Source organism: Pelobates fuscus, chromosome 1 (genome assembly GCF_036172605.1).
Source record: "Pelobates fuscus isolate aPelFus1 chromosome 1, aPelFus1.pri, whole genome shotgun sequence".
Taxonomy (NCBI): Eukaryota; Metazoa; Chordata; class Amphibia; order Anura; family Pelobatidae; genus Pelobates; species Pelobates fuscus.
Window position 1 is genome coordinate 39,955,183 of NC_086317.1, and position 24,084 is coordinate 39,979,266.

The window sequence follows — 24,084 nt, forward strand, 5'->3', positions numbered from 1 at the left end:
TGAAAGATCTGTGTATAGGAAATCAACACGACTATATTTGCCTTCTACCTGTCCCTCGCTACCATATTGTTTACCTAACTGGAGGTAGCGTAAAAAAGCTACTTTTTTTTGTCTAAAAGGCAGCCCATCCCTGTCCTATATGATCCCTCTCTGCAAACGTTACTAGCACTGACAGAAATGCTGAAACATAACATCATATTCTCAAATCTTTCAAGTTAACAAAATGTGGTGGAGAGAGAGCAGGTATGACAAATCTTTGTCTTGATGGGTGCTGTTCTTTGGAAGAATCAGAGGGTTTGCCAAATTAAATCTCATCAGCTCTGTTACAAACCTCCGTGTAGATGAGATTTGTTTTGATCGTTACAATGAGATGACTTGAATACATTCCAGGTAATTTAAGCAGGAACGTTTGTTTATAAAGGGGAGACAAAAGAACCCAGCTGAAATAAGTACAGAAAAGTCAAAAGTCAAACCTTAGTCAGCTTTGTAACACTAGGGTAGCCAGATAATGTGGACTGTACGTCTTGTTTTTTACAAGAAAATCTGAAATTACTATATTTACCTCACATTCCAGTTCTTTGGCAGAGATTGATCCAACACTATCTTCCTCACTGTCGGTTTCTGAGTCTCCATCCAGACTAATAGCACATTCATATGGGCACTGTCCTTGCTGCTTGCTTTGGATGCATTCTTCACTGCTTAAATCTGTCATGTTGGTACCTTCGTCATTGGAGAAGGTACTGATGAATGGGCAGGTTACAGAGTTGAGTGTTGTAAAAGTTCTTTCCTGGCTTTCAGTGATGGACATTCCTATCCATGGACATTCAGGCCTTTTTTCCACGTTGGATTCGCTAGTTGTTTCTTTGGTAGGCATTGTCGTCATCTCTGGTTGACTGGCCAATTCATTTCCATATAGGTCAGGCCAAAAGCCTTTTGCAAGATGTTCTGCAACTTCTCTCTCCACATTACTACGTTCTGTGGTGACAATCCGCTCTTCATTGACACACAAGTCCGATGCAGGTATCACCTTTGGGCATGAGTATTCAACAACACGATTGTCATCTTGTTCTTGGTTTGTCTTCTCTGGTAGAAGTTCTGCATTTGAGTTGTTAGGCATATCAACATAGTTAACATTTCTGTATGGTGGATATGCACATGGAAAAGGCACAGAATTAAAATTACGAGGTTCCGAAGTAAAACAAGGTGGAAAAACTAATTTGGCACATGTTTTCTCTTCTACACATGTAAGATTGTGGTAAGTTAAATTAGAATCATGTGTATTTACCTCGATCCTTTCCATTTCTGAAGGCTGAGTTTGAGATATACTGATTAACTGATCATCTGAATTTTCCTGAGATTTCAGCAAAGTAATGTTCTCAGATGACTCAGTGGACCTCACAGACATGGGGCTTTGAGCTTCTAGATTGCTGGAACATGTGCTTACAGATCTAATCCGACCAATTTTACAAGCTTTCTGAAACTTCCTGTATTTTGGGCAGAGAGAGGAGAATCCTGGGGAATTTTCCTTCTCAAAGCATAAAGTTTCACATGGCCTTTTAGGACTTTGTGGAGCTGCAGATAGATTTTCAATCTCAGTAGCACATTTGCGATTTGCAGGAAATTCCTCTCTCCAAAGTTCTTCTACTTCATTAATTTGTAGACGAGCCCCATCGTCTTGCTGACGCTGAAGGCTTGCTTTAGGACAAAAAGACTTACAACATTTTTTTCTTGGGAAATCTTGAGGCTCTACTTGAGGCTTGTTGTCCAAATATTTTAATTTGAGAAATTGGAAACAAGTTTCTTCAATGTCATGGATCTCCAATATCTTTGCACATGTTCTGATGTCTGATAAATTGTCTTTGTTGACAAGAAGTCTAGAAGTGTACGCAAATTGAAGAAGAGGGCCAAAGCCTTTCACCGTTACCTATTTAAAGAAGAAAAAGAAAATGGTCAGTTAGTATTAAATACATTTTATAGACTAGACAAGATATTTTCCTATGACACAATTCAATTGTTTCTAAAGCCATAGTCAAATAAGCCTAACTTTGTTGAATATAATATTTTTTATTAACGACCAGATGCAGGACAATATAGCTAGACGCTTATATTTTACAGAAGAAATATTGCCATAAAATGTGTATGTATTCTCTTAGCTATGTAAATTAATACATATGGTGAGGGAGGAAGCTGCAAGTGTGGTCAACGTGCTCAAAACGGTCAACTTTTTTCTGTATTTTGATAGGTTTATTGGCAGGATATGAAATGTTACTTTACAATCAATAAGTCAATTCATTGTTTTGTGATAGCGGTTAGTAAGTTATTTTTAACAGAACATTCTAAGCACCATAACTACTACAGCCTTCTCTAATTGTTATGGTACCAGTAGTGCCAAAACGTCATCCCACAGTAAGTAGAGACTGCACAGCAACATCACAAATTTCTATACAGGTCTAAAAAAAAAAAACAAAAAAAAAAAAACACAAGAATTGTGAAATGTGTATCCGCTGTACCCATTTATTAGATTAAATGCAGAGTCTTATGCTGAGTCTCTTAAAATGAAATAATCTAAAAGATCAAGGGACCACAATTACCTACAATAAGTACACCACTAACGAAAACATTTTATTTTTTGTTTATTGCCGAGGTTATGGACCAAAAAACGTCCCCTGTCCTGTGACTGTGTCCCCGAACACAATGGCCGAGGTGGCTTGCAAAATTGGTTGCCGCTATCAGACTGCCCCCTTTTAAGTTAAAGTTGCACATGTGGTGAGTGCACAACAAAGTGATGACTTAGATGTACGTTACGTACTGTCCAACTGATAAAACTGTGAATGTGGCTGTTAACAGACCGCTGCAGAATAAGTTCAATTTAATTAGTAATAAAGGAAGCACTGTGCCACAGTTTGCTAGCAATTTGCACAATGCATGATTTTTTTATATATTTTTGCATCACTTTCAAGTAAGAGTGACTCCACAGAAACTATAGAACCCAAAATTACTTCAAACATAAACAGACAGACGAGGCATGTCCAGAAGAGAATAGTGGCAGAGTAATGATGGCATGTAAGATCACTGAAGGTAGGCTATGCACGTTCCAGATTAAAACATTATGAACTGACAATCAGTCTTACCTCTTCAGGCAAGGTGATGATGAAGTCACCATTGCACGGCTGCACAACGTGTGACAGAAAATAATCACTGCAAGCAGCAAGAACGGCCCGGTGAGCTTGAAACCTCTGATCTTCCACTACAATGGTCACATCACATAGAAGGCCCTGTTCTCTTTGGGTGTTCAGACGAAGCAGAAGATTTTTACAGTGCACAGCAGACTCGTAAGCAAAAGGTGCGTCTTTTTTCTCACTATAAGACATCCTGGATTGTGATTTCAGAAAGCATGCTTCCATTTACCTCCGCAACTGGAAGGAAAAAAACAAAACAAAACAAAAAAACCAGAAAATAAATATATTTAGACTAGTAGCAGGTAGACAGCCAAATATGGGTAAGGTACAGCTGGAGGGAGCCAAGACACTTTCCATGGGAAAAACTAGAGGCTCTCAATTAAAAGTGTGGTTACTATTAATGGTTAACAGGTTACTAACTGGCTTACTAATGAGTAAATAGACTATAACATAAAGCAATTAAACGTTTAGTAACAATAAACTCTCCATAACATGCCCTTTATGAACACCTAACCATCTACACTAACACACCTTTTTTCTGCTTCAGAATAGAAGGACGTTTATTTTCTATACTATTATTTGGATAATTCCAGCTCCATTTATTTTACAATTTAGCCTCCCTCCCCAATTTCATTTTCTTGTGAATTAGCCACTAGAGAAATCTAATGCTAAGGAAAAAAAAAAGTGGCTTATATTTCAGTTAGTAGCCCAGTGTCTTACTGTAACACAATAGCTGCAAAATTCTCATGTGGGTTAGTTGACAAAATAAAGAGGAACAAGAGTAATAGGAAAAAAGAGTCATGTCTCATGCAATAGGCTAGCAATAGATACGAATGTGAGACACCTGGGCATAGGATAGACCAGTGTTCTGCAACCTTTTAACACCCATGGCCCGGCGAAAATAGGAGACATATTTCGCGGACCGGCATCAGCCAGGAAAAAAAACAATGGTATGTGTGAGGGATGCAATGTGTGTGAGGGGTGCTTTGTGTGAGTGAGGGGTGTAGTTTTTGTGTGTGAGGGGGTGCAGGGTATGTGTGAGGGGTGCAGTGTGTGTCTGTTTGTGTGAGGGGGTGCACAGTATGTGTGACAGGGTACAGGTTATGTGTGAAGGGGTGCAGGTTATGTGTGAGGGAGTGCGGGGTATGTGTGTGAGAGGTACTGTGTGTGTGAGGGGGTGCAGGGTATGTGTGTGAGGGGTGCTGTGTGTGAGGGCTGAAGGGTATGTGTGTAGTGTGTGTGAGGGTGATCAGGGGGGGAATTTATATTATTTACTCAAAAAGGGAGGGAAGCTTTATGCCCCCCCCCTTCTGACCTCTGGCCTGGAAGGAGGGGGCATATCACTGCAATCCCTGGTGGTCCAATAGTGTCGCGTGCACTTCAGCCTGCAGATCCCGCGAGCACAATGCTATGTTGGAGCGTTGCCATGGTAACGCGCGGCAATGATCCGACCTGCCTGTTCGCAGGAGGATCACAGACTCCCGTGTCCCCCTCCTGCCCTGCAGTCTCCCAGGTCCTACCTCCTTCTCTCTCCCTTAACAAACTGTCAGGGCACCGTTGAGGGAGATCTTCGACTCCCCACCGGCCAGAGAAAGGCAGACAGCATGGCCAGCTCACCCCGGGTGAAAGCATGCTGAAAGCTTTCGCGGACTGGCAATAATTTCTTGCGGACCGGCGCCAGTCTGCGGACCACCGGTTGAAGACCACTGAGATAGACTTTTCAAATACAAACCATCTAAAAGGTGCACAGGCAAACTTGTCCTGGTAGGACCAACCTCCTAACTGGTTGAACTGATAATCTGTGGCAAATATCACACTGCAATATAGGACACTCACCCAACACTTTTGCTTTTTCAGTTTGTTGTACGCTTTTATCCCAGTGGATATCCCAAAGCAGAAGGACAAACACAAGTAAACTGTCTTGTGTTAATCAATGGCATGTAAAAAGCAGGCCTCTAGAGTGAGTACACAAAACCAGCATTTCCGACTTCACAATTCATGGAACCTCCAACTCGGACTCCACAGCACTGTAATTGTATATGATATAATATGGGTTGGAGTCGGAGGTACCATAAATTAAATAGTCAAAGGTTTTGTGTACCGACTCTACAGCCCTGCCAAGAACGTTAGCTAAAATAACTGCCTGCTCTATCATTATGGTCCTATAGGGCAGGTTTAAAAAAGTCTTATGATTAAATGTATTTGTACATACAAGCACAAAAAGCTTTACCGTTTATATTATTATTAAAATGAAAAATTCTTAAACAATTAGCGCAGATTTTAGTAGTTCGTTTATTGCCACCTGCAGAATCAGGCTCTGCTCCTTTAGCATTTTGTGCTGGAATCAGCAGGTGAGTCAGCAACATGACATTTGCAGTATGGGAATGGTAACACTTGCAAATCAATATATAAAACTGTCAGAGACAAAATTCCAAAGAAGAGTCTGGGTGTGAAATGTTTAATGACTTTGTAATAAATGCGGTGTTGTGTTCATGTTATCAAGATGGTCTTACATACCCAGGGAAAGAAAATGAACTCAGTTACTATACTTAGTTACTTGACAAATGAGTAAACCCAGGGTCTCTCTTTTACATCCTGTGGGGTACACCAAGAACCATTTTTTTTTCACAAATCCCATTTTTTTTTAAAGCATTAAAAGAACCATTTAAGCACCATGACTACTTCAGCTCGTTGTAATGGTACAACGGATCTTTAGCTGCTGCTTCGGGGTAATGAGAAAGTGAATTGCTGCACTCTTTGTTCCACCTTGTGCAGCATTGTTAGGCTGCAGGCCTTGGTTTTGTGTTGAGATAACAAAGTCAATGTTAGAATTTGGCCAGTTCTCAGGAAGTTCTGTAGGAGCTCGTATAATCAACAGTATATCAAGATGCTGCACATACAAAGATTAACCCCTTATGCCAGGGGTATAAATCCCAGCCCAGAACAAAGCTCTGTGCTCGGTAATTCGGAACAAAATTGACACCTGAGGCCAGCACACACAGAAAGCTGCCGTCACACACCAAATGGTGGCATGCATCCCCTCTGTGCTGCCCCTATCCTACCCTGAGTCTGTCCAAAGTGACGTCAGCCAAGTGAGCTCCTTCGGTAAGGCTTCCTAGAAATCTTCTGGCTTTGAGTTCTTAAAGATTTGCATTCGTAAACCTTCCTTTATCAGTATATTTTCATTATATTGACAGAAGTAGAAATAAGACTACAATACTTCTATAACACATTCAATTCATTCCACCAATCTAGAAAACCGAAACAACATTCACATGAATGCCAGGACGCAAGGTTTTCCAACAGAACTTTGCTCAGAGCGTAACACTCCCTTTGCCAGCATGTTCACTTCCCAGACTGCATCCTGCTTTCCCAGGTAAATACACACCTGGCCATCCAACTGATCTAAAAGAAAATGTGATTCATCAGACCAGGCAACCCTCTTCCATTACTCCTTGGCTTACATTTATCGTAGCATTTTCTTTTTCTTTGTCTGTTGCGTTAAGGTTTAAATTTTTTTGTTGTTTTTAATATTTTTTTAAGAATACTATAGTGTTCGAAATACAAACCTGTATTCCTAAACTATAGAGCCCCTATATGTAGCTCTACACAGGCCCCCGACTCCCGTTGGGAATATAAATAAATCTAAGTTTTACCTACCTTTTTCCAGCGCAAAAACTCCCTCTGAGCTGCTTAACTCTCCACCTCACACCATCAAATCCAATACTCATAGATGAGCGTTGGGGACCTGACATGCATGCACAGCAATTGCCGCTCATGCATCCAAGCTTCCCCATAGGTAACCATTGTGTTGAAGAATGAGGTGACTTTAGCCAGTTTGATGAAGTGGTCTGGGTAACTTTAGTGTACCTTTCGCAGAGGGATTAATAGCGAGAGGACTAAGAAGGTACATTAACAACATTAAACTAGAGATTCAGCAAAAACAATGAAGAAACTGATCACCAAAGAAACACAAAACAAGACCTGTCTCTGCATAAAATGGTTTGGAAATGTGAAGATCATCAGTCTTGCCTTGCGCCCCCTCTCCACCACCCTCTCTCTCTTTCCCATTCCTGCTACCAGCTATCACGGTCCTTTTGCACTTTTCTACTCCACTCTTCTACATTCAAGCTGCTTTGCTCTCTCCTGCACACATATGCAACTACTGGTTCTTTGGAGGTACCGCTTTTGGAGACCTGTAATTTCAGTTGTTAGTTCCACTCATGGTGTATAACCAGCTAGTTTTTCATTGCTTCCTGGGGGGACAGAGTATCATGTCCCATTTTACACCATGCACTTCTACAAACGTTCTTGATCTTGGACTTTATAACATACACTGGGGGTTGTGCGAGGGGGGAGCGGTACCATTTAGCTTTATAACCCCCACTGTTAGTAATCTGCATTATGTCCCCATTGGAACAGACTACTTCCAAATATCTCCTAGAAGGTATTTTGTTTCCACCTTTTCAGCTGCCATTGTGCTGGCAAAATGTTTATGTGCCGAAAACTCTTGATAGAAAGACTCTAGAATACCAGTGCTGGCGATTACGACTAACCCTACCTGGTCCCTTCTTATTCTACAAGTACAAATGTATGTTCTCTGTCTATTATTGATGGGACATATACAAGCAAGATGGCTATACAAGGGCAGATATGCTTTCGGAAGGCACTGAGGACACATCCTCTCATCTATATTTAAATATTTTTCTTCTCTTTTCACACAATACAAGGTGACTCATTTGGCCCTGTTAATATGGATCTAGTCAAGTTAGTTTCGATTGGTTTAACAAATACACTTGGGCCTTACCAACAGGGATGAGTCAATGTCTATTGAACTTACTCTACTGTACGCATAGTGTTTCTCGGATCCGCACACATGTACGTGCCACATCACTGGTTCATGGGGCATTAACGAGTATTGTACATGTATAATCCCCCACGTCCTCCCTTTTGTTATATATTTTTATTTTCATATGTCTGTATCGGAATCTCTTTTTCCCATCTTCTATGGCTGTTTCTTTACAAATTAAAAACCAAATAAAGATTGTCAAAAAAACAAAAAACAAAATAAAGGACAACACAAGTCAAATTTAATGACTTCCATCAAATATAGGAGAGTTCAAGAGAGTTTTAATTTTTTTTCTTTATAAACTTAATCGTATTAGAATGAAAGAGTATGTGTTAACAGCCATATTGTGCAACTATTCTTACTTTATGCAGATGAATCATAGTCTGGAGAGTGGAAACAGATTTTACAGCACACTTCTTTTTATTCAGCAAGTCCTCTGAAATATAGTACACAAACATCTGTGGCACCATTGTTCCTCATCGCTGTTGTAAGGTAACAGCTGGGTAAAAAAAAAGCAGTGAGGGCTATATAAGGCAAGGAATGACCACGTTTCCTAGAAATAGGTATACGTGTATACCAACCATAGGTAAATAACTAAGAGATTACCCAAGTTAATTATCAGCTCACTATAATGCACGTTTGTGCATAAACAAGTGAAATTGTAGATGGGATGGGTAATGGGGCTGAATAAGTACAAAATACTTTGCCCAAGATAAGGAACACCACTACTGAAATCACTATATTATGATGTAGTAAATTTAGTGCTAATTGATATATTGATTAGAGGTTGGGTGTAATAAATAGTGAAGAATGAGAAATGTTGGGGTGATTTTAAAGTCTAGATTGCCTTTTAAGGTCTCAAATGTAACAGTTGCACTTGAAATATTTGTCTTGGCATTTTTCCCCTCTTACTGATGTACTTCCTGGTTCACTTACAAGACACTATAGGCAACCAGACCACTCCAGCTCATTGAAGTGGTCTGGGTGCAACTTCCCAGTCCCCTTAAGTCCTGCAATGTAAATCATTGTATCTCCAGAGAATCTGCAGTAATTACATTGCAGGACTAAGACTGCCTCTAGTGGCGGTCTATCATACAGTCACTAAAATAACTTCCTGCTTGCTAGGCGATTTTTAGTCGCCTAACTGAAGCTGGATGTCCTCCCGCTGTGCAGGAGGTCATCCTGCGTCAGTTAAATCCACATAGGAGAGCATTGCAGCAATGCTTTCATATGGGGAGGTCCTAATGCGCCTGTAGTGCTCGGCGCGCATGCGCATTGGATGACTTCAAAGGAGGCAAAGCGATGACCCCGCACCAAGAGTACAGAAAGGGTTTATTAACCCTTTCTGAGCTTGGGGGACACGAGGGAGGGTGGGGACCAAAAGAAACTATAGTGTAACGAAAAAGTTTGTGATTTTCCCAGTTAAACTATTTTGAGATAAAAGTTTCAATTCCCTCTTCTAACTCTTAAAAGTTCCTGTTTTAATGAATAACACCCACTTTTTTTTTTTTTTTACCAAACTAATCAGGGAATAAAAGTTATAAAAGGTTATAACAATTTTCACACTGCAAGCTGAATGACTGCAACCTTCAATATTTGCAGTAAGTTCTTGCTAGAAGGTCGTCCAAAAAAAAAAAAACATTCGCCCCGCTGCTAAGGTATTCAAGGACCATTACACTGTAACATGTATACATACATTTTTAGCAATTTAATAGATACACCCCAAAACATGCATGTATCTGAAAAATTAGCTTGCAGCAGCTGTTGCTGAGCCTAGGCAGGGACCTGTGTGTGTAGCTGTGGAAGGCTCCCCGTTTATGATTGTTACATTGATACAGAGACATCAGTAAAATAGGCTTCCGGTAACTGAGGTATATCAGTACACCATATTTTTTTCTCCATGCACCAGTAAGCTACTTGGTTCATTTGAGGCTGAGGTACACTAATTACTGTGTTTGAGACAGTGACCTAAACCAGACTAGCTATTATTATATATCATATATATATCCTAACCCTTTATATTTCTGTTTAGCCAGTAATACCAAAGGATGATGATCAGCTATGGGCTGCGTTCACAAACCACACCAGCTATTGACTTGTTAAAGTGATCTTTGCCAATATAGGTGCTTCCAGGTATTCCTAAGTAAGGATTAAAAAGGTAGCTTACTTACCTTTTCTCCATCACCACGCTGGTACAGCCATAGGTGGTCCAGCCGCCATGGCTGAGAAAATCAATCTTAAGGACCTCAGCCAATCCAATGCTTTCCCATTAGAAAGCATTGGGAGGTTATTGCACATGCGCAGCACCAATCAGTATCTTCTCATAGAAATGTGTTGTATTAATGCATTGCTGTGGGGAGCGTTCAGTGTCTGTATGCAGAGCAGGGAGACGGTAAACACAAGTGCTGTACACAAAGCAGCACTGAAATAGGAAGCAGCTCTAGTGGCCGTCTGAGTAATTGCACGTAGAGGTGTTACTAGGCAGCAATGTAAACACCGCCTATTGTATGAAAAGGCAGCGTTAACAGTGCTAGGACTGCATGGGCAGACTATAGACACCAGAACATCAACATTAAGCTATAGTGGTTCTGGCGACAATAATGTCCCTTTAACATTACAAGGATTATCTGCTCTGTGGTGCAATTAGATACAACACACTAATTACACTCCTAGCCTAGAGTACCGTAGGAGGAGGATCCATAATCTTTATGCACAGTGGTTTGGTTTATGATTGAATTTATTATCCCTGATTACAGTTCCAGAAAGAATAAATAGATATTTAGCCCAATCTCCTCTTGTCCTAAATCAGCATATACCAGGTAATTATTGCTATCTTTAGTCATAGTACTTTCCAACAACCATTTTGTTAGCCCCCCCTGCTTGTACATGGGTTCGTTCACAGCTGTTTTTTTGTTTTTTTACTTCATAATAACAATGTTACTAACGGCACAGAGATAATAACACAGAGTTTCACTGTATAAATATACCGTATATACTAGAGTATAAGCCGACCCGAATATAAGCCGAGGCCCCTAATTTTACCCCAAAAAACTGGGAAAACTTATTGACTCGAGTATAAGACTAGGGTGGGAAATGCAGCAGCTACTGGTAAATTTCTAAATAAAATTAGATCCTAAAAAAATTATATTAATTGTATATTTATTTACAGTGTGTGTATATAATGAATGCAGTGTGTGTGTGTGAATGCAGTGTGTGTATATGAGTGCAGTGTGTGTGTATATGAGTGCAGTGTGTGTGTATGAGTGCAGTGTGTGTGTATATGAGTGCAGTGTGTGTGTATATGAGTGCAGTGTGTGTGTATATGAGTACAGTGTGTGTATGAGTGCAGTGTGTGTGTATGAGTGCAGTGTGTGTGTATATGAGTGCAGTGTGTGTGTATATGAGTGCAGTGTGTGTGTATATGAGTGCAGTGTGTGTGTATATGAGTGCAGTGTGTGTGTATATGAGTACAGTGTGTGTATGAATGCAGTGTGTGTGTATGAGTGCAGTGTGTGTATGAATGCAGTGTGTGTATGAATGCAGTGTGTGTGTGTGTGTGTATGAATGCAGTGTGTGTGTGTGTGTATGAGTGCAGTGTGTGTATATGAATGCAGTGTGTGTGTATGAGTGATGTGTGTGTGTTGCAGAGCATTGGTGGGGGTTGGGCAATTTTATTATAATTTTTTTAAAATAATTTTAATACTTTTTTATTATTATTTTTTATTTTATTTAATTATTATTTTTTTATTATTATTATTTATTATATTTTAATATTATATAATTTTTTTCGTCCCCCCTCCCTGCTTGATACATGGCAGGGAGAGGGGCTCTCACTCCCTGGTGGTCCAGTGGATGGGCACTGTGTAGGAGGGGGCTGGCAAGGCGCTCTTCCTTACCTCTCCTGCAGCTCCTGTCAGCTCCCTTCTCCTCCGCGCCGGTCCGTTCAGCTCACACAGTAAGTCTCGCGAGAGCCGCACTATGACCCCGCGGCTCTCACGAGACTTACACTGGGAGCTGACAGAGGTGCTGAACGGACCGGCGCGGAGGAGGAGGGAGCTGACAGGAGCTGCAGGAGAGGTAAGTAAGAGCTCTGCAGTCCCCACAGCCCCCTGTCTGTATTATGGCAATGTAAATTGCCATAATACAGACAATTGACTCAAGTATAAGCCGAGTTGGGGTTTTTCAGCACAAAAAATGTGCTGAAAAACTCGGCTTATACTCGAGTATATACGGTATACAGCGGTGGCTAAAACAAGGCAGGATACTAGGCCACTTACTTCATCTCTTCCCTGTTTTAGGGGATCCAGTTTGCAATCACTTTGTATGACTGTGGAGCAACCAATAAATAATACATTTCTTAAGATAATTTTCTCATTTTGAGGTTGCCCTTTTTTTTCTATGTTTGCTGTAGTCTGGGTTACATTTATACTTCTATTTATAGTAATGTTTTTGGTGGTTTTTTTTTTTTGTGTTTTCGACCTCCCACGTAGAGGTTTCTTTATTTCACTCGGATAATTGGAGGTCACCATTTTGATTTCTGGGAATTGTTATTCAGCTATTAGTTTTCTATGGTAAAATGCTCATAATTGAACTACAATTCCCACAATTCCTTGATGTGCCCATACAGATCTTGTGCGCACTGATTTATAGGATAATGAAGAGGTGATTTATGAGATAAAAATGGACCAGCTCCAGCCTTGCGTGTCCTTTCAGTGAACACGCCACACATACTCGCTTAAGTATTTTATGTGCAAGTAGTGTGCCTTCTTTTTTTAATGTTATAAAAGAGTACATTTCAATAGAAATCTGCACTTTTATAATTGAACCCTGCTTGATTTCCATGGCTATCAGGCAACCAGTAGGTGTTGTTTCTTTCTGCTAATTTAGTTTAGTGTAGCTAAATTTAAGAGGTAGGTGCTTGCCGATACTGCATGCCTTTGAATATTTCTCAATTCTTTGGTTGGACATCGGTAACCAAGTGCAGTTGGAAGCAAAGCCTGTTAATGAGAAGCCTCTGACTAAAAAAAAAAAAAAAATACATAAATTTACATATTAAACTGTATTTTTTAATGGAGCGCTCCAGTAAATGAATTATAGTCCTAATTCCTATCCTCTGCACATGTGAAGGAGAAATGCTATACTAAAGTGATATCCACCCCCTTGTGACATCACAGATTCAATCAATAAATCCAGTCAGACAGGATATAGCTTACCTGTCGTATAGACAAACAATGTGAGTGTGCATGCTTTCACTTTAACTCCCTTTGCTGGGCTTGCCAGCTGGAACATGCTGGCTTTAGGCATGTTAGATAGTCGTGGGTGTAGACATTATGTAAAAAAGCAGAGCCAAAGTCTGTATCATGGCTAACCCTGGCTCTCCAGCTGCACAGGGCTTTGGCCTACAAATCCTGGAATCAAAAAGCTACATAAAACCACAATTCTGAATGTATCCTTTATTGGAACAAATCTGGGTTTACTTTTGAAAGGTAGTAAAATAAATAAATAAAATAGGAGCAGAAAGCTGATGTCGAAGTAAAAATTGGCTTTTTTTTTATTTATTTATTTTATTTCTTAGTCCATCTGGTCTTCCAGCTGTTTGGAGTGGGAGTACTATATATATGATATAAACCTCTGTCCTTTGGAGTTCTATGGAAAATGTAGTTGACCAGGCACAAATACTTTAATAATTCATTAAAAGGTATGATTTAAAATTAGTAAGTGTCATGGAGTAACACTTCCGGGTTCGGCACTCAGCGGTGAGGAGCCGGACCCCGCCCCCCTCTGACAGAGCTCTGACGGTATTTAGGGAGACTGGGCCAGAGGGAGGGTGCTTGGTGATTGATTGTGTGAGCTGGCTCCGCGAGACCGCGGGCTCCACAGGCTCAGCTACTGGGAGCTATTTCCACCGGACTTGCCTCTCCACAAGCTCAGACAAGCCGTTCCAGCCTTTGAGCAAATGCAAGGATTGCTGCATGCCATAAAGGATTACTGGAGAACGGATACTTTGCTACTTTACAAGTGGACCATATCTCTGAACTATTGGAGGACTACCCATATTAACCTTAAGTATATCTTTCAGCTATTTGTCTGCTATACCATTTATTAATGAACTAATGCTTGCTTACTCAAACCTGCAGTGCTACAAGTTACTAATCTCATGAAGGACAACTCCCACCATGCTTATTCACTATGAACTGTTCTTGCTTTGCAAATATTCTTAGCTACTTGATTATTGTTCCTATTGAAGATTATTCTCATGAACTTAAAGAATGTTACTTAATGGATCTCTGAAGAAATACTTAATAATGAACTTTGTGTTGTTGATTACTTGCACTTCTTCTTATTGGATTATTGCCTAAATGCAATTCATTTAAGTTTAACACTTATTAAAACTTCGGTTGAATCAAGTTACCAGAGATTCTCTTTTCTTAAAGCTACAGTATTGATACTTAAGGATTCTCCATTTCTTCACTATTGTAATTAGGGAGTTTACAAGCTGCAGTTGAGTTCCAATCCAAATCACCCCTAGTAGCGTAACAGTAAGCTGCTTCTATTAGTGTTAAAGTTATTTTATCATGAATAAACGTATTCCTTTTTCTAATCAAATATTTATTAAAGAGAATCTGTAGTTAAAATCTGTAGTTAAAAAGTAAAAGTGGTCCCATGTACATTGAATACATCGTATATCACAAGGATACATGTAAAATATAGAGATTTACTTACCTTACCTCCGTTCCAGCGCCGATTCATGGGCATTACTCTTTGTGCAACACCCACCTCCAATTCCCACTCCGCATTCCCAAGCAGGGCAAACAACTTCAGTGATGTTGGCACACTGGCTTTATTGCCAGTGTGACAGCATCGGAACAGAGTGAGGTCACTCTTTTCCTTAGACTCCCTAGCCGGCACTAGAAGCACTGCAATTGCTATGCTTGGGAGACGAGAGAGACATCCTATGAGAGGTATTTTCTGCTCTCTCTTATCAGCCAATGCCTCTGGCTGATAAGACATTGCCTAGACATTGACTGGCAGCTGGGAAAAAATACACTTTTTTAAAATAGGTTTTTCTCCCAATCTATACATTTGCTAGCAAAACTATACACAATGTATAGATAAAATGTTATGCTTTTTCTAAAGAGCATACATTGCCATTGCAGGTATCCTTTAAATTTGAACCTAAATGTTTAGGGCAGGGTTTTTGGGGCTTTTAGGACAGCAGTTTTATCTAAACTTATCTAAAGTTTAAAAAAATAATGTAATAATATAAAACAGCCCAAGAGTTAGTGCCTGGTTGTTATTATTACTTCAAAAATGTCAACAAATTCTGCAACAGTAATATTGTATTTAAATGAATACTACAACCACCATAACCATTCCACTACAGACAGAAATGAGAATCCAAAGCTCGGTTAGCTCTCCTGGGCGAGACCAACTCACTGGCTGAGGGTGTAAAAGATTACTCACAGCCAATGAGCTGAGCCCTGCACTGCAAAGCTTAGCTCAGTGAGGAGGTAGAAATATGTCAAACCATTAGAAAATAGTTCTATAAGTGTTCCCTTAAAACTAATTTAGACAAAAAGGATAAAAAACAAAACAAACAAAAATGCATGTAGTTGCAGAGTAAAACTGCATGCCTCCACCGGTTTCAGTGTGAAACGTGAAAGCTGCCTGGATTATTCACCGCTGCCTGCACTGTAACTTCTTTATATACACTGCTCAAAAAAAATAAAGGGAACACAAAAATAACCCATCCTAGATCTGAATTAATTACACATTCTTCTGAAATACTTTGTTCTTTACATAGTTGAATGTGCTGACAACAAAATCACACAAAAATAAAAAAAAAGGAAATCAAATTTTTCAACCCATTTCAACACACTACATGCTGATACAACTTTGATGTAATGTCCTTAAAACAAGTCAAAATGTGTGTGTGTGGCCTCCACGTGCCTGTATGACCTCCCTACAACGCCTGTGCATGCTCCTGATGAGGTGGCGGATGGTCTCCTGAGGGATCTCTTCCCAGACCTGGACTAAAGCATCTGCCAACTACTGGACAGTCTGTGGTGCAACGTGACGTTGGTGGATGGAGCGAGACGTGATCTCCCAGATTTGCTCAATTGGATTCAGGTCTGGGGAACGGGCGGGCCAGTCCATAGCATCAATGCCTTTGTCTTGCAGGAACCGCTGACACACTCCAGCCACATGAGGTCTAGCATTGTCTTGCATTAGGAGGAACCCAAGGCCAACCGCACCAGCAATTGGTCTCACAAGGGGTCTGAGGATCTCATCTCGGTACCTAATGGCAGTCAGGCTACCTCTGGCGAGCACATGGAGGGCTGGGCGGCCCCCCAAACAAATGCCACACCATTACTGACCCACTGCCAAACCGGTCATGCTGGAAGATGTTGCAGGCAGCAGAACGTTCTCCATGGCGTCTCCAGACTCTGTCACCTCTGCTCAGTGTGAACCTGCTTTCATCTGTAAAGAGCACAGGGCGCCAGTGGCGAATTTGCCAATCTTGGTGTTCTCTGGCAAATGGCAAACGTCCTGCACAGTGTTGGGTTGTAAGCACAACCGCCATCTGTGGACGTCGGGCCCTCATGCCACCCCCATTGAGTCTGTTTCTGACCGTTTGAGCAGACACATGCACATTTGTGGCCTGCTGGAGGTAATGTTGCAGGGCTTTGGCAGTGCTCCTCCTGTTCCTCCTTGCACAAAGGCGGAGGTAGCGGTCCTGCTGCTGGGTTGTTGCTCTCCTACAGCCTCCTCCACGTCTCCTGATGTAGCGCCTCCATGCTCTGGACACTACGCTGACAGACACAGCAAACCTTCTTGCCACAGCTCGCATTGCTGTGCCATCCTGGATGAGCTGTACTACCTGAGCCACTTGTGTGGGTTGTAGACTCCGTCTCATGCTACCACTAGAGTGAAAGCACCGCCAGCATTCAAAAGTGACCAAACATCAGCCAGGAAGCATAGGAACTGAGAAGTGGTCTGTGGTCACCACCTGCAGAACCACTCCTGTATTGGGGGTTCTTGCTAATTGCCTATAATTTCCACCTGTTGTCTATCCCATTTGCACAACAGCATGTGAAATTGATTGTCACTCATTGTTGCTTCCTAAGTGGACAGTTTGTTTTCACAGAAGTATGATTGACTTGGAGTTACATTGTGTTGTTTAAGTGTTCCCTTTATTTTTTGAGCAGTGTATAACATCTACATAAAGGACTGTATCCATGCCCCCTGTAAAATTGGGATATTTAAAGAAAGCTTTCCTACTGCAGTAGCAGAGTACAAACATCACTACCCAACTGCCTCGTCGCAAACTGCCCTTGCCGATTATCTGATTGTTGTTCTGATGCGGTGAGTGTAAAATAAAATCAATGCAATAAAAACACAGAATATGAGAACTCTGAGAATGACCAAAAGCTTAGAGAAACCCAGTAGCTTCACCTTCAGTTAGTCCCAAGCTCAGGTCTCATAAAATCTTTTGTGCCATCAGAAAGAGAACCAATACCATTTGCATATTCGACTGATCCCATCCATAAGGGCAATCCAGATCCGAAATGCTGGCAAGTTCTTTCTGCAAGAGAGATGCAGCCTCTCTAGGCACAGTGAGCATGAAGTTCACGCCTGGATTACCCTTTAGCAGTGTAATGTTTTACATTAGTTCAGAGAACCTAATTCTAGCTTCTATCAAAGAGGCACACTATAGTTCTTGCAAGAGAACTTCTCAAATTCTTGCAAGAGAACAATAGTTATGTAAAAACTAGCCATGGGTGAAGGTGATGTATTTTTTTTTTTTTCAATTTTTTATTTATTTTGTATGCCAGGCTGCGGTCACCATGCCCAAGCTCATTCACGCCCATTCACCTGCACTATGGAAGGAATGTCCGTATAAACATAAGCTTACGCGGCACTTTACAAGCAGATGCAAAGTGTGCATGAGCAAGCCAGCTGCATTATCACAGAACACGAATGTTACATTCCTCACAACAATAAACTCTTTATCCGAGCTAACTGGGGTAAAGGATTGAAAAACTGTCAGAAAAGATACAGTTCCTATTTAAAATGAATAGCACAATTTATTTTGACAGTCAACGGCTTAATTACACAGTAAGTATAGAGAAACATATTTCTTATGCTCACAGCACTCCTAACTCTGTGTGCATGTACAAAGCAGCATGCTCCATAGTACAATCTATATCAATAAAGTTTTACAAGCATAGCAAAACATGGGGAACGTGACTAACATATCACACAATTAACAAAAGTAGTAAAAAAAAGAAAAAAGTTATATTTTTATCAGATCTACTACTGCAAAAGGCAAATTCACAACTGCTTAATTTCAGAGCAATATTAACCCCTTAAGGTCCTTAGGCCATGTCATGCTTTCTTAGATATAGTGGGCATTACATGCCTAAGGACAGCTTGGAACGTCCTACAGTCTCTCTTGTGGCCTGCGGTGGAAGGGCCCAAAGGGGCTATAGAGACTTCTACAGAGTTGCCCTAGTAGCCACCATGTGTTTCTTAATACTGCCAGTGTAATCAAAAGCCACTGACAGAGTGTGTTCCTCCCCTGATGCTGAGATCTGACAGTGTACAGTACTGCTACACACTGAACAGGCTCCAGGGTCTCCCTGTAATTGCCCCATCCATAAGTTCTGAAAATACTTCTTCTTAGATGTAGATATATTTATAAAATGGAAAATAAATAAATAAAATGTTAACAAAACAAAACAAAAAAAAACCTGAGGGTGGTCAAAAGTAGTAAACAAATATATATGTCCCAAATCCATATTCCTCCCCTCCCCATAGAAAAAGAATTATAAACATAGGCACAGGAGGTATACAGACTTATTTTGATATATTTTACTTCAGCTGAACCAGCTGCAAAAAATATAGTTTTATGAAAAATGTAACTTAAGGTAATCTTTATTGTGTGTGCAACAGACACCCTACCTGTCATGATAGATAGATAGATAGATAGATAGATAGATAGATAGATAGATAGATAGATAGATAGATAGATAGATAGATAGATGCATGTGTGAACTACCAATCCACCAGAGGAAAATTACAGTTTAACAAGCAGGTATCAACATTCTACGTTTAGATTTTGTTAGTAAATTAGACATTTGGCTTAGTTCTTAAGGGATTCAAATAAATCATATAAAACAATTAGTAGAATAATATTACATGAATCACATCAGCATATCAGCAGATACATTTCTCTGTCAGTAAAACCTACTGAATGAGTTTACTTTCTATGTATTGATTGTGATCTACCAATAAAAAGAGCTGAAATCATTCACACACACACACACACACACACACAGCTCTCACAGCAACATAAAAAACAATGTAAAGAAAACTCCTTGAAAACAGCTGGCAGATTTCTGTTTGCAATGGGGCTGTATAGACAGGTTACATGTCACAGCACAAGGTCTGTGTGTGCCTTAAATTACCTAAAAGGGATGTACTCATCACAGAGTACTAATTAATTCCAAAAAAAGCTCACTTACTATAGGAGAGAAGGAAAACACATTTCAGGATCTGCCTCTCCAAGTCAAAGTCCCTTCTCCTTCCTTGTGTACCAGCAGCTTCCTGGACTGCCTGGGACTCCTGCCTGCTGACCTCACACACTGAGATCATCAGCTATGGAGCGCCACCAGGGACAAACTTCCTCAGCCTCTTCTCAGTGTAACATAGAACTGCTACAGTAACTGTGTCAGAGAATGCAGTGCTTATTTACCTGTGTACACAACCTGCAGTGTTTTTTTTTGGGGGGGGGGGGGGGGGCAGTTATTCAGTACCATGGGAACTGTCAGGAATTTAAAGTGAATTTCAAGTTTTAGGCTAAAAAGACAAAATATAATTGTGGGAAAAAATTGTTCTACTATGGCTATTTTATTTAATGTATTTATTTATTTACGTATTTAATAGTCATGTATATAGAGTTCTTCATTAGGAGGCCTCATGATTTTAGCGGGACAGTCCCTATTTTTAGGAACCTATCCCACCATCTTTCTTCCCTGGTGTTTAGCGTTTGGGAATACAAGGGAACTGTCACCGGTGCATCATTAGATACAGCTACGCTACACGCAGGGCACTAGAACCCTGCAGAGAGTGTTGAAACAATGCCTGCTGCATGTTCTGCCCTTGGGTGGTTAAAAGGCAGCGTGAGAGAGTATTTCTCTAGATCAGACATTTTGGGCTCAGTTTTTCCAACTATAAAACTATAAATTTAGATTATCTAAAGTGTTTTAGCATGAATGTTGCAATTCCATTATGTATTCTCCACAAATCATTGTTTGGTGAATATACCACAATATTAGTATTTTGACAGGTGGGTACGTCTTCGTTGGCTGACACCAGTGACACGATTTGCATCACTGGCTTGTCAACTTTTACCCCACTCACTGGCATCCCGATTCACAGGAAACCGATGTGGGGGGTTAAAGTTCGCAAACACCAAATTTCATACGATTAAACCGAAAATAGAATAAGCAGACTTCAGGCATATCTGCCTACGGTCCCCAATTTGGCGGAACGGTGATTTGGGAGACCTGAGTTATTTACTAAATATATGAAGAAAAAATATATATATATATCTCCTAGTGCACTCCTCCTCTTAAAATATTTTCTTACTTCGAAAAATCCTAATGTAGCTTTAAAAGATTAGGAGTTGTTTCAGCCGAACACGGAGTCCTTCATTTAAAGGATCACTATAGGATCAGGAACACAAAAATTGTGGTGGAATCTCGGTAAAAATAAATTTAGTAGGCCGAGATTACCACGTGGCATGTGTACGTGCATATGCTGACGTATCGATCAGTTGGTTGCACGAGGCAAGATACGATCAGTAGTGTACGGAGCATGTGCGAGAATACAGGATGTAGTATTCCCCTCCTCCATTGGGCTGGACAAACCATGCGGTCAAGCAGGAAGTTAATTCTTATTTGTATTGATTGGTCAAGAGAATGTGCGGGTGGAGCTTAATATGGGAGGAGTTATGTGCCTATATAAGGAGCCTGCACTATTGTCCGGGGCTCAGAACTTGCTGTATTTTGGTGACATTAGTCCCTCTGAGTCCCGATCGGTGATCCAATAAAGAATCTCTTCCTTCCTGAAGAAACCTGTGTCCATCTCTCTGTGCTTTGCTTCCGTCAGTTTCTCCGGTATCATTTGGTGCATTGGCCGGGAAGCTCATCGTTCAACGGTAGCTGAGAGGCAGAGGCGTGAGACGGTCTATCTTTGCCCACGTTCTCTACGGCTGCACCCCTGAACTTCTGCGTGGACCTCCCTTCGTCTTGGCGCCACTGGTCTGTTGTCCAGGAGATCATCGGCCTCTACGTAAGAAGTGCTGGGGTGTCCCCGTCGATGAGTGTGAACTCAGGTTCAGGAACGAGGAGGTAAGACAACTGCTGTTTTAGACGGCAGACCCACTAGGGGTATACCGATTGTGCGGTAGGCCCATAAGGGGTTTGAATTGTGTATGGAATCTGCCCCGTCTGTCGGAGGGAAGGAGCGAAGGCGCACCGCTCAATCGAACGCTCTTTAGTAAGACCATTTGATTTGGTTAGTCAGGCGGGGTTCTGGTGTAAATAGCCCTAGCCGGACACCGGTGTCTTGTCTAGACTAGCGTTCTAGGGTGTATATTTTGTTCGCTAGGTCGGAGGGACCGGGAGACTAAGCGGCGTCTGTGTAAATTCGGTTCGCTAGCTCTCAACCTATCTTGGCTAAGTGGGAAGGCGTGTAAATTTGGAACCCACTAGATTTTTGATAGTAATCGACTAAGAGGCGTCTGTGTAAATTCGGTCCTCTAGCTCGCTATATGTGGTGCTTGGGCAGTGTGGCTAACCAAAACGGATGTAGATAGTTTTAGGTAGTCCATTCAAGGTACTGGCCAATAGTTTAGTTGGGAATTGTAAATGTGTTAAAGATTGTTAGTAAAGTGTATATCTTGTTAGATAGCGCGAGCTCAGCCGTCTAGCGAGAGTGTTAATAGTGTGTTGCTGTATCATAGTGCACGGTACCATAACCCTGTATATTTACTGACACTGTATATAAGTACTAATCACTGTCGTCCATTGCATGTTTAACACCATAACCACTAATAATTGTATTGTGACCTTAAATTGTGCTTTGACCTATGCTAACCGTACTGTAACCGCTATTTGTAAAAGACGATGTTACTGGGGTGTGTTATAGACGGGTAATTCATGTATAGAGAATTATAGCGTGGGTGACTGTATAGTTTCGCCAAAGGGCATAATATTGATTATCTAGTGACTGGTGTAACAGCTGTGTGTGTGTACGGGAATTCCCTGAGTGTTTATTGTGTTATTGTGTACGTTTCACTTGGTAACCGTACCACGTGTGCTGTTGCCAGAGGAAACGGGTGTGACTGTTGAATAGTACGCGTGCATAGTATTTGTTGTCAACGCCGTTCCATTGACAAGTATGGGCGCGTCGGAGTCAACGATTCCGGATCCCTTAGGTTGTATGGTAAAGAATTTTAAAAAGGGATTCAAAACATGTGATTTTGGGGTTAAAATGTCTCCTGTACGTTTGGTCACTTTGTGCACTAGGGAGTGGCCTACTTTGGTTGCGGCATGGCCGCCACGTGGTAGTTTGGATCCAACCCTGATACCGCGTGTACACGTGGCTGTGTCGGGTAGGCCTGAACTTTACGGACAGTTTCCATATATTGATTGTTGGAGATAGGCCGTAAACGACTCGCCAAAATGGGTTCAGATATGCCACGAGGAGCAATGTCGCCTCATGGTGGCCAGGACTTGTTTGTCCACTAGGACTGTGGTTAGGCCCATTTTGGACACGCCCCCTGAGTCCGAGATCCCTTTGCCGCCCCCTTACTTCCCTTTAAGAGGAAATGACGCGAATGCAGGAAGTTCTATACCCCTCCCCTCATTACCCTCATCCACTTCCGCTTCCTCCTCCAGTACAGAATCCACCCCCCCTCGTATTAAGCCTCCCCTTCCGGAACCAGAACCAACCCCCGTTAGATCTAAATATCCTGATTTGGCGCCACTTCAAACTTCCGGTCAAGCTTCTTCTAGCTCGGCTGGGAGTATTCTATTTACTAACTTTTCCCAAAATCAAGCTCCCACATCCTCATGCCCTATTTCTCCCCGACTGGAACCCATAACTGACGCCCCTCCACGTAGCCCCATACTAACCCGACAACTGACCGGTACCCAACAATTAAAACATTATCAGATGTCTCTTCGTCTGAATCCCGGGTCAGCTTATATCGATGCCGCAGGTCAAATGGCACATGCTGACCCAGTCTTCGTATATGTCCCGTTCACGACTACCGATCTCTTGAATTGGAAGACCCACAATTCCTCGTACACTGAGAAACCACAAGCTATGACCGATCTGTTCACCTCGATAGTTCAGACACATAACCCGACATGGGCTGATTGCCAGCAGTTATTAATGACTTTGTTTAATAATGAGGAAAGGACAAGGATTAATCAAGCGGCCATTAAAGCGCTAGAGGATAGAGCCCGTGCTTTGAATCAAGCCAATCCAGCAGCATGGGCCGCAACATATTACCCTAATACCGATCCCGACTGGAATGTAAATGGCGCAGATATGGTTCAACTCAGAGCCTATAGAGACGCTATAATTGCTGGCATGAAAGCCGGAGGGAAGAAAGCTATTAACATGTCGAAGACAGTTGAGGTGATTCAGAAAAGTGATGAAGCGCCCAGTGTCTTTTATGACCGATTATTGGAGGCATACCGCTTGTATACCCCCTTTAATCCGGAAGACGCAGATAATTCCCGAATGGTAAACTCCGCCTTTGTCAGCCAAGCTTACGGAGATATTAAGCGCAAGCTACAGAAGTTAGAAGGGTTTGCAGGAATGTCTATCACCCAACTAATGGAGGTAGCAAATAAAGTATACATGTATGGTGAAACAGAGACAAAGAAAGTGGAAGAGCGCAAGATGCGTAGAAAGGCAGATATGCTAGCGGTAGCGATCGCAGGCGTAGATAGACTGGGCCTAGATAGAGACTCG

General features: G+C 41.4%; 1 protein-coding gene across 2 annotated transcripts in view; it reads right to left on the minus strand.

The window, feature by feature from the left end:
- The window catches only part of BACH1 (BTB domain and CNC homolog 1), a 61,655-nt gene that overhangs the window by 9,298 nt on the left and 28,273 nt on the right, over window positions 1-24,084 (minus strand). Inside the window, exons 1-3 of one of the 2 annotated variants that reach the window (XM_063442920.1) lie at window positions 19,557-19,633; window positions 3,132-3,416; window positions 563-1,924 (exon numbers count right to left, since the gene is read on the minus strand). In XM_063442920.1, the coding sequence (XP_063298990.1) occupies window positions 563-1,924; window positions 3,132-3,404 (1,635 nt within the window). In that variant the 5' untranslated portion in view covers window positions 3,405-3,416; window positions 19,557-19,633. Of the gene's footprint in view, window positions 1-562; window positions 1,925-3,131; window positions 3,417-19,556; window positions 19,634-24,084 lie in introns of those variants that run through there. The other variant, XM_063442928.1, reaches the window with a different exon arrangement.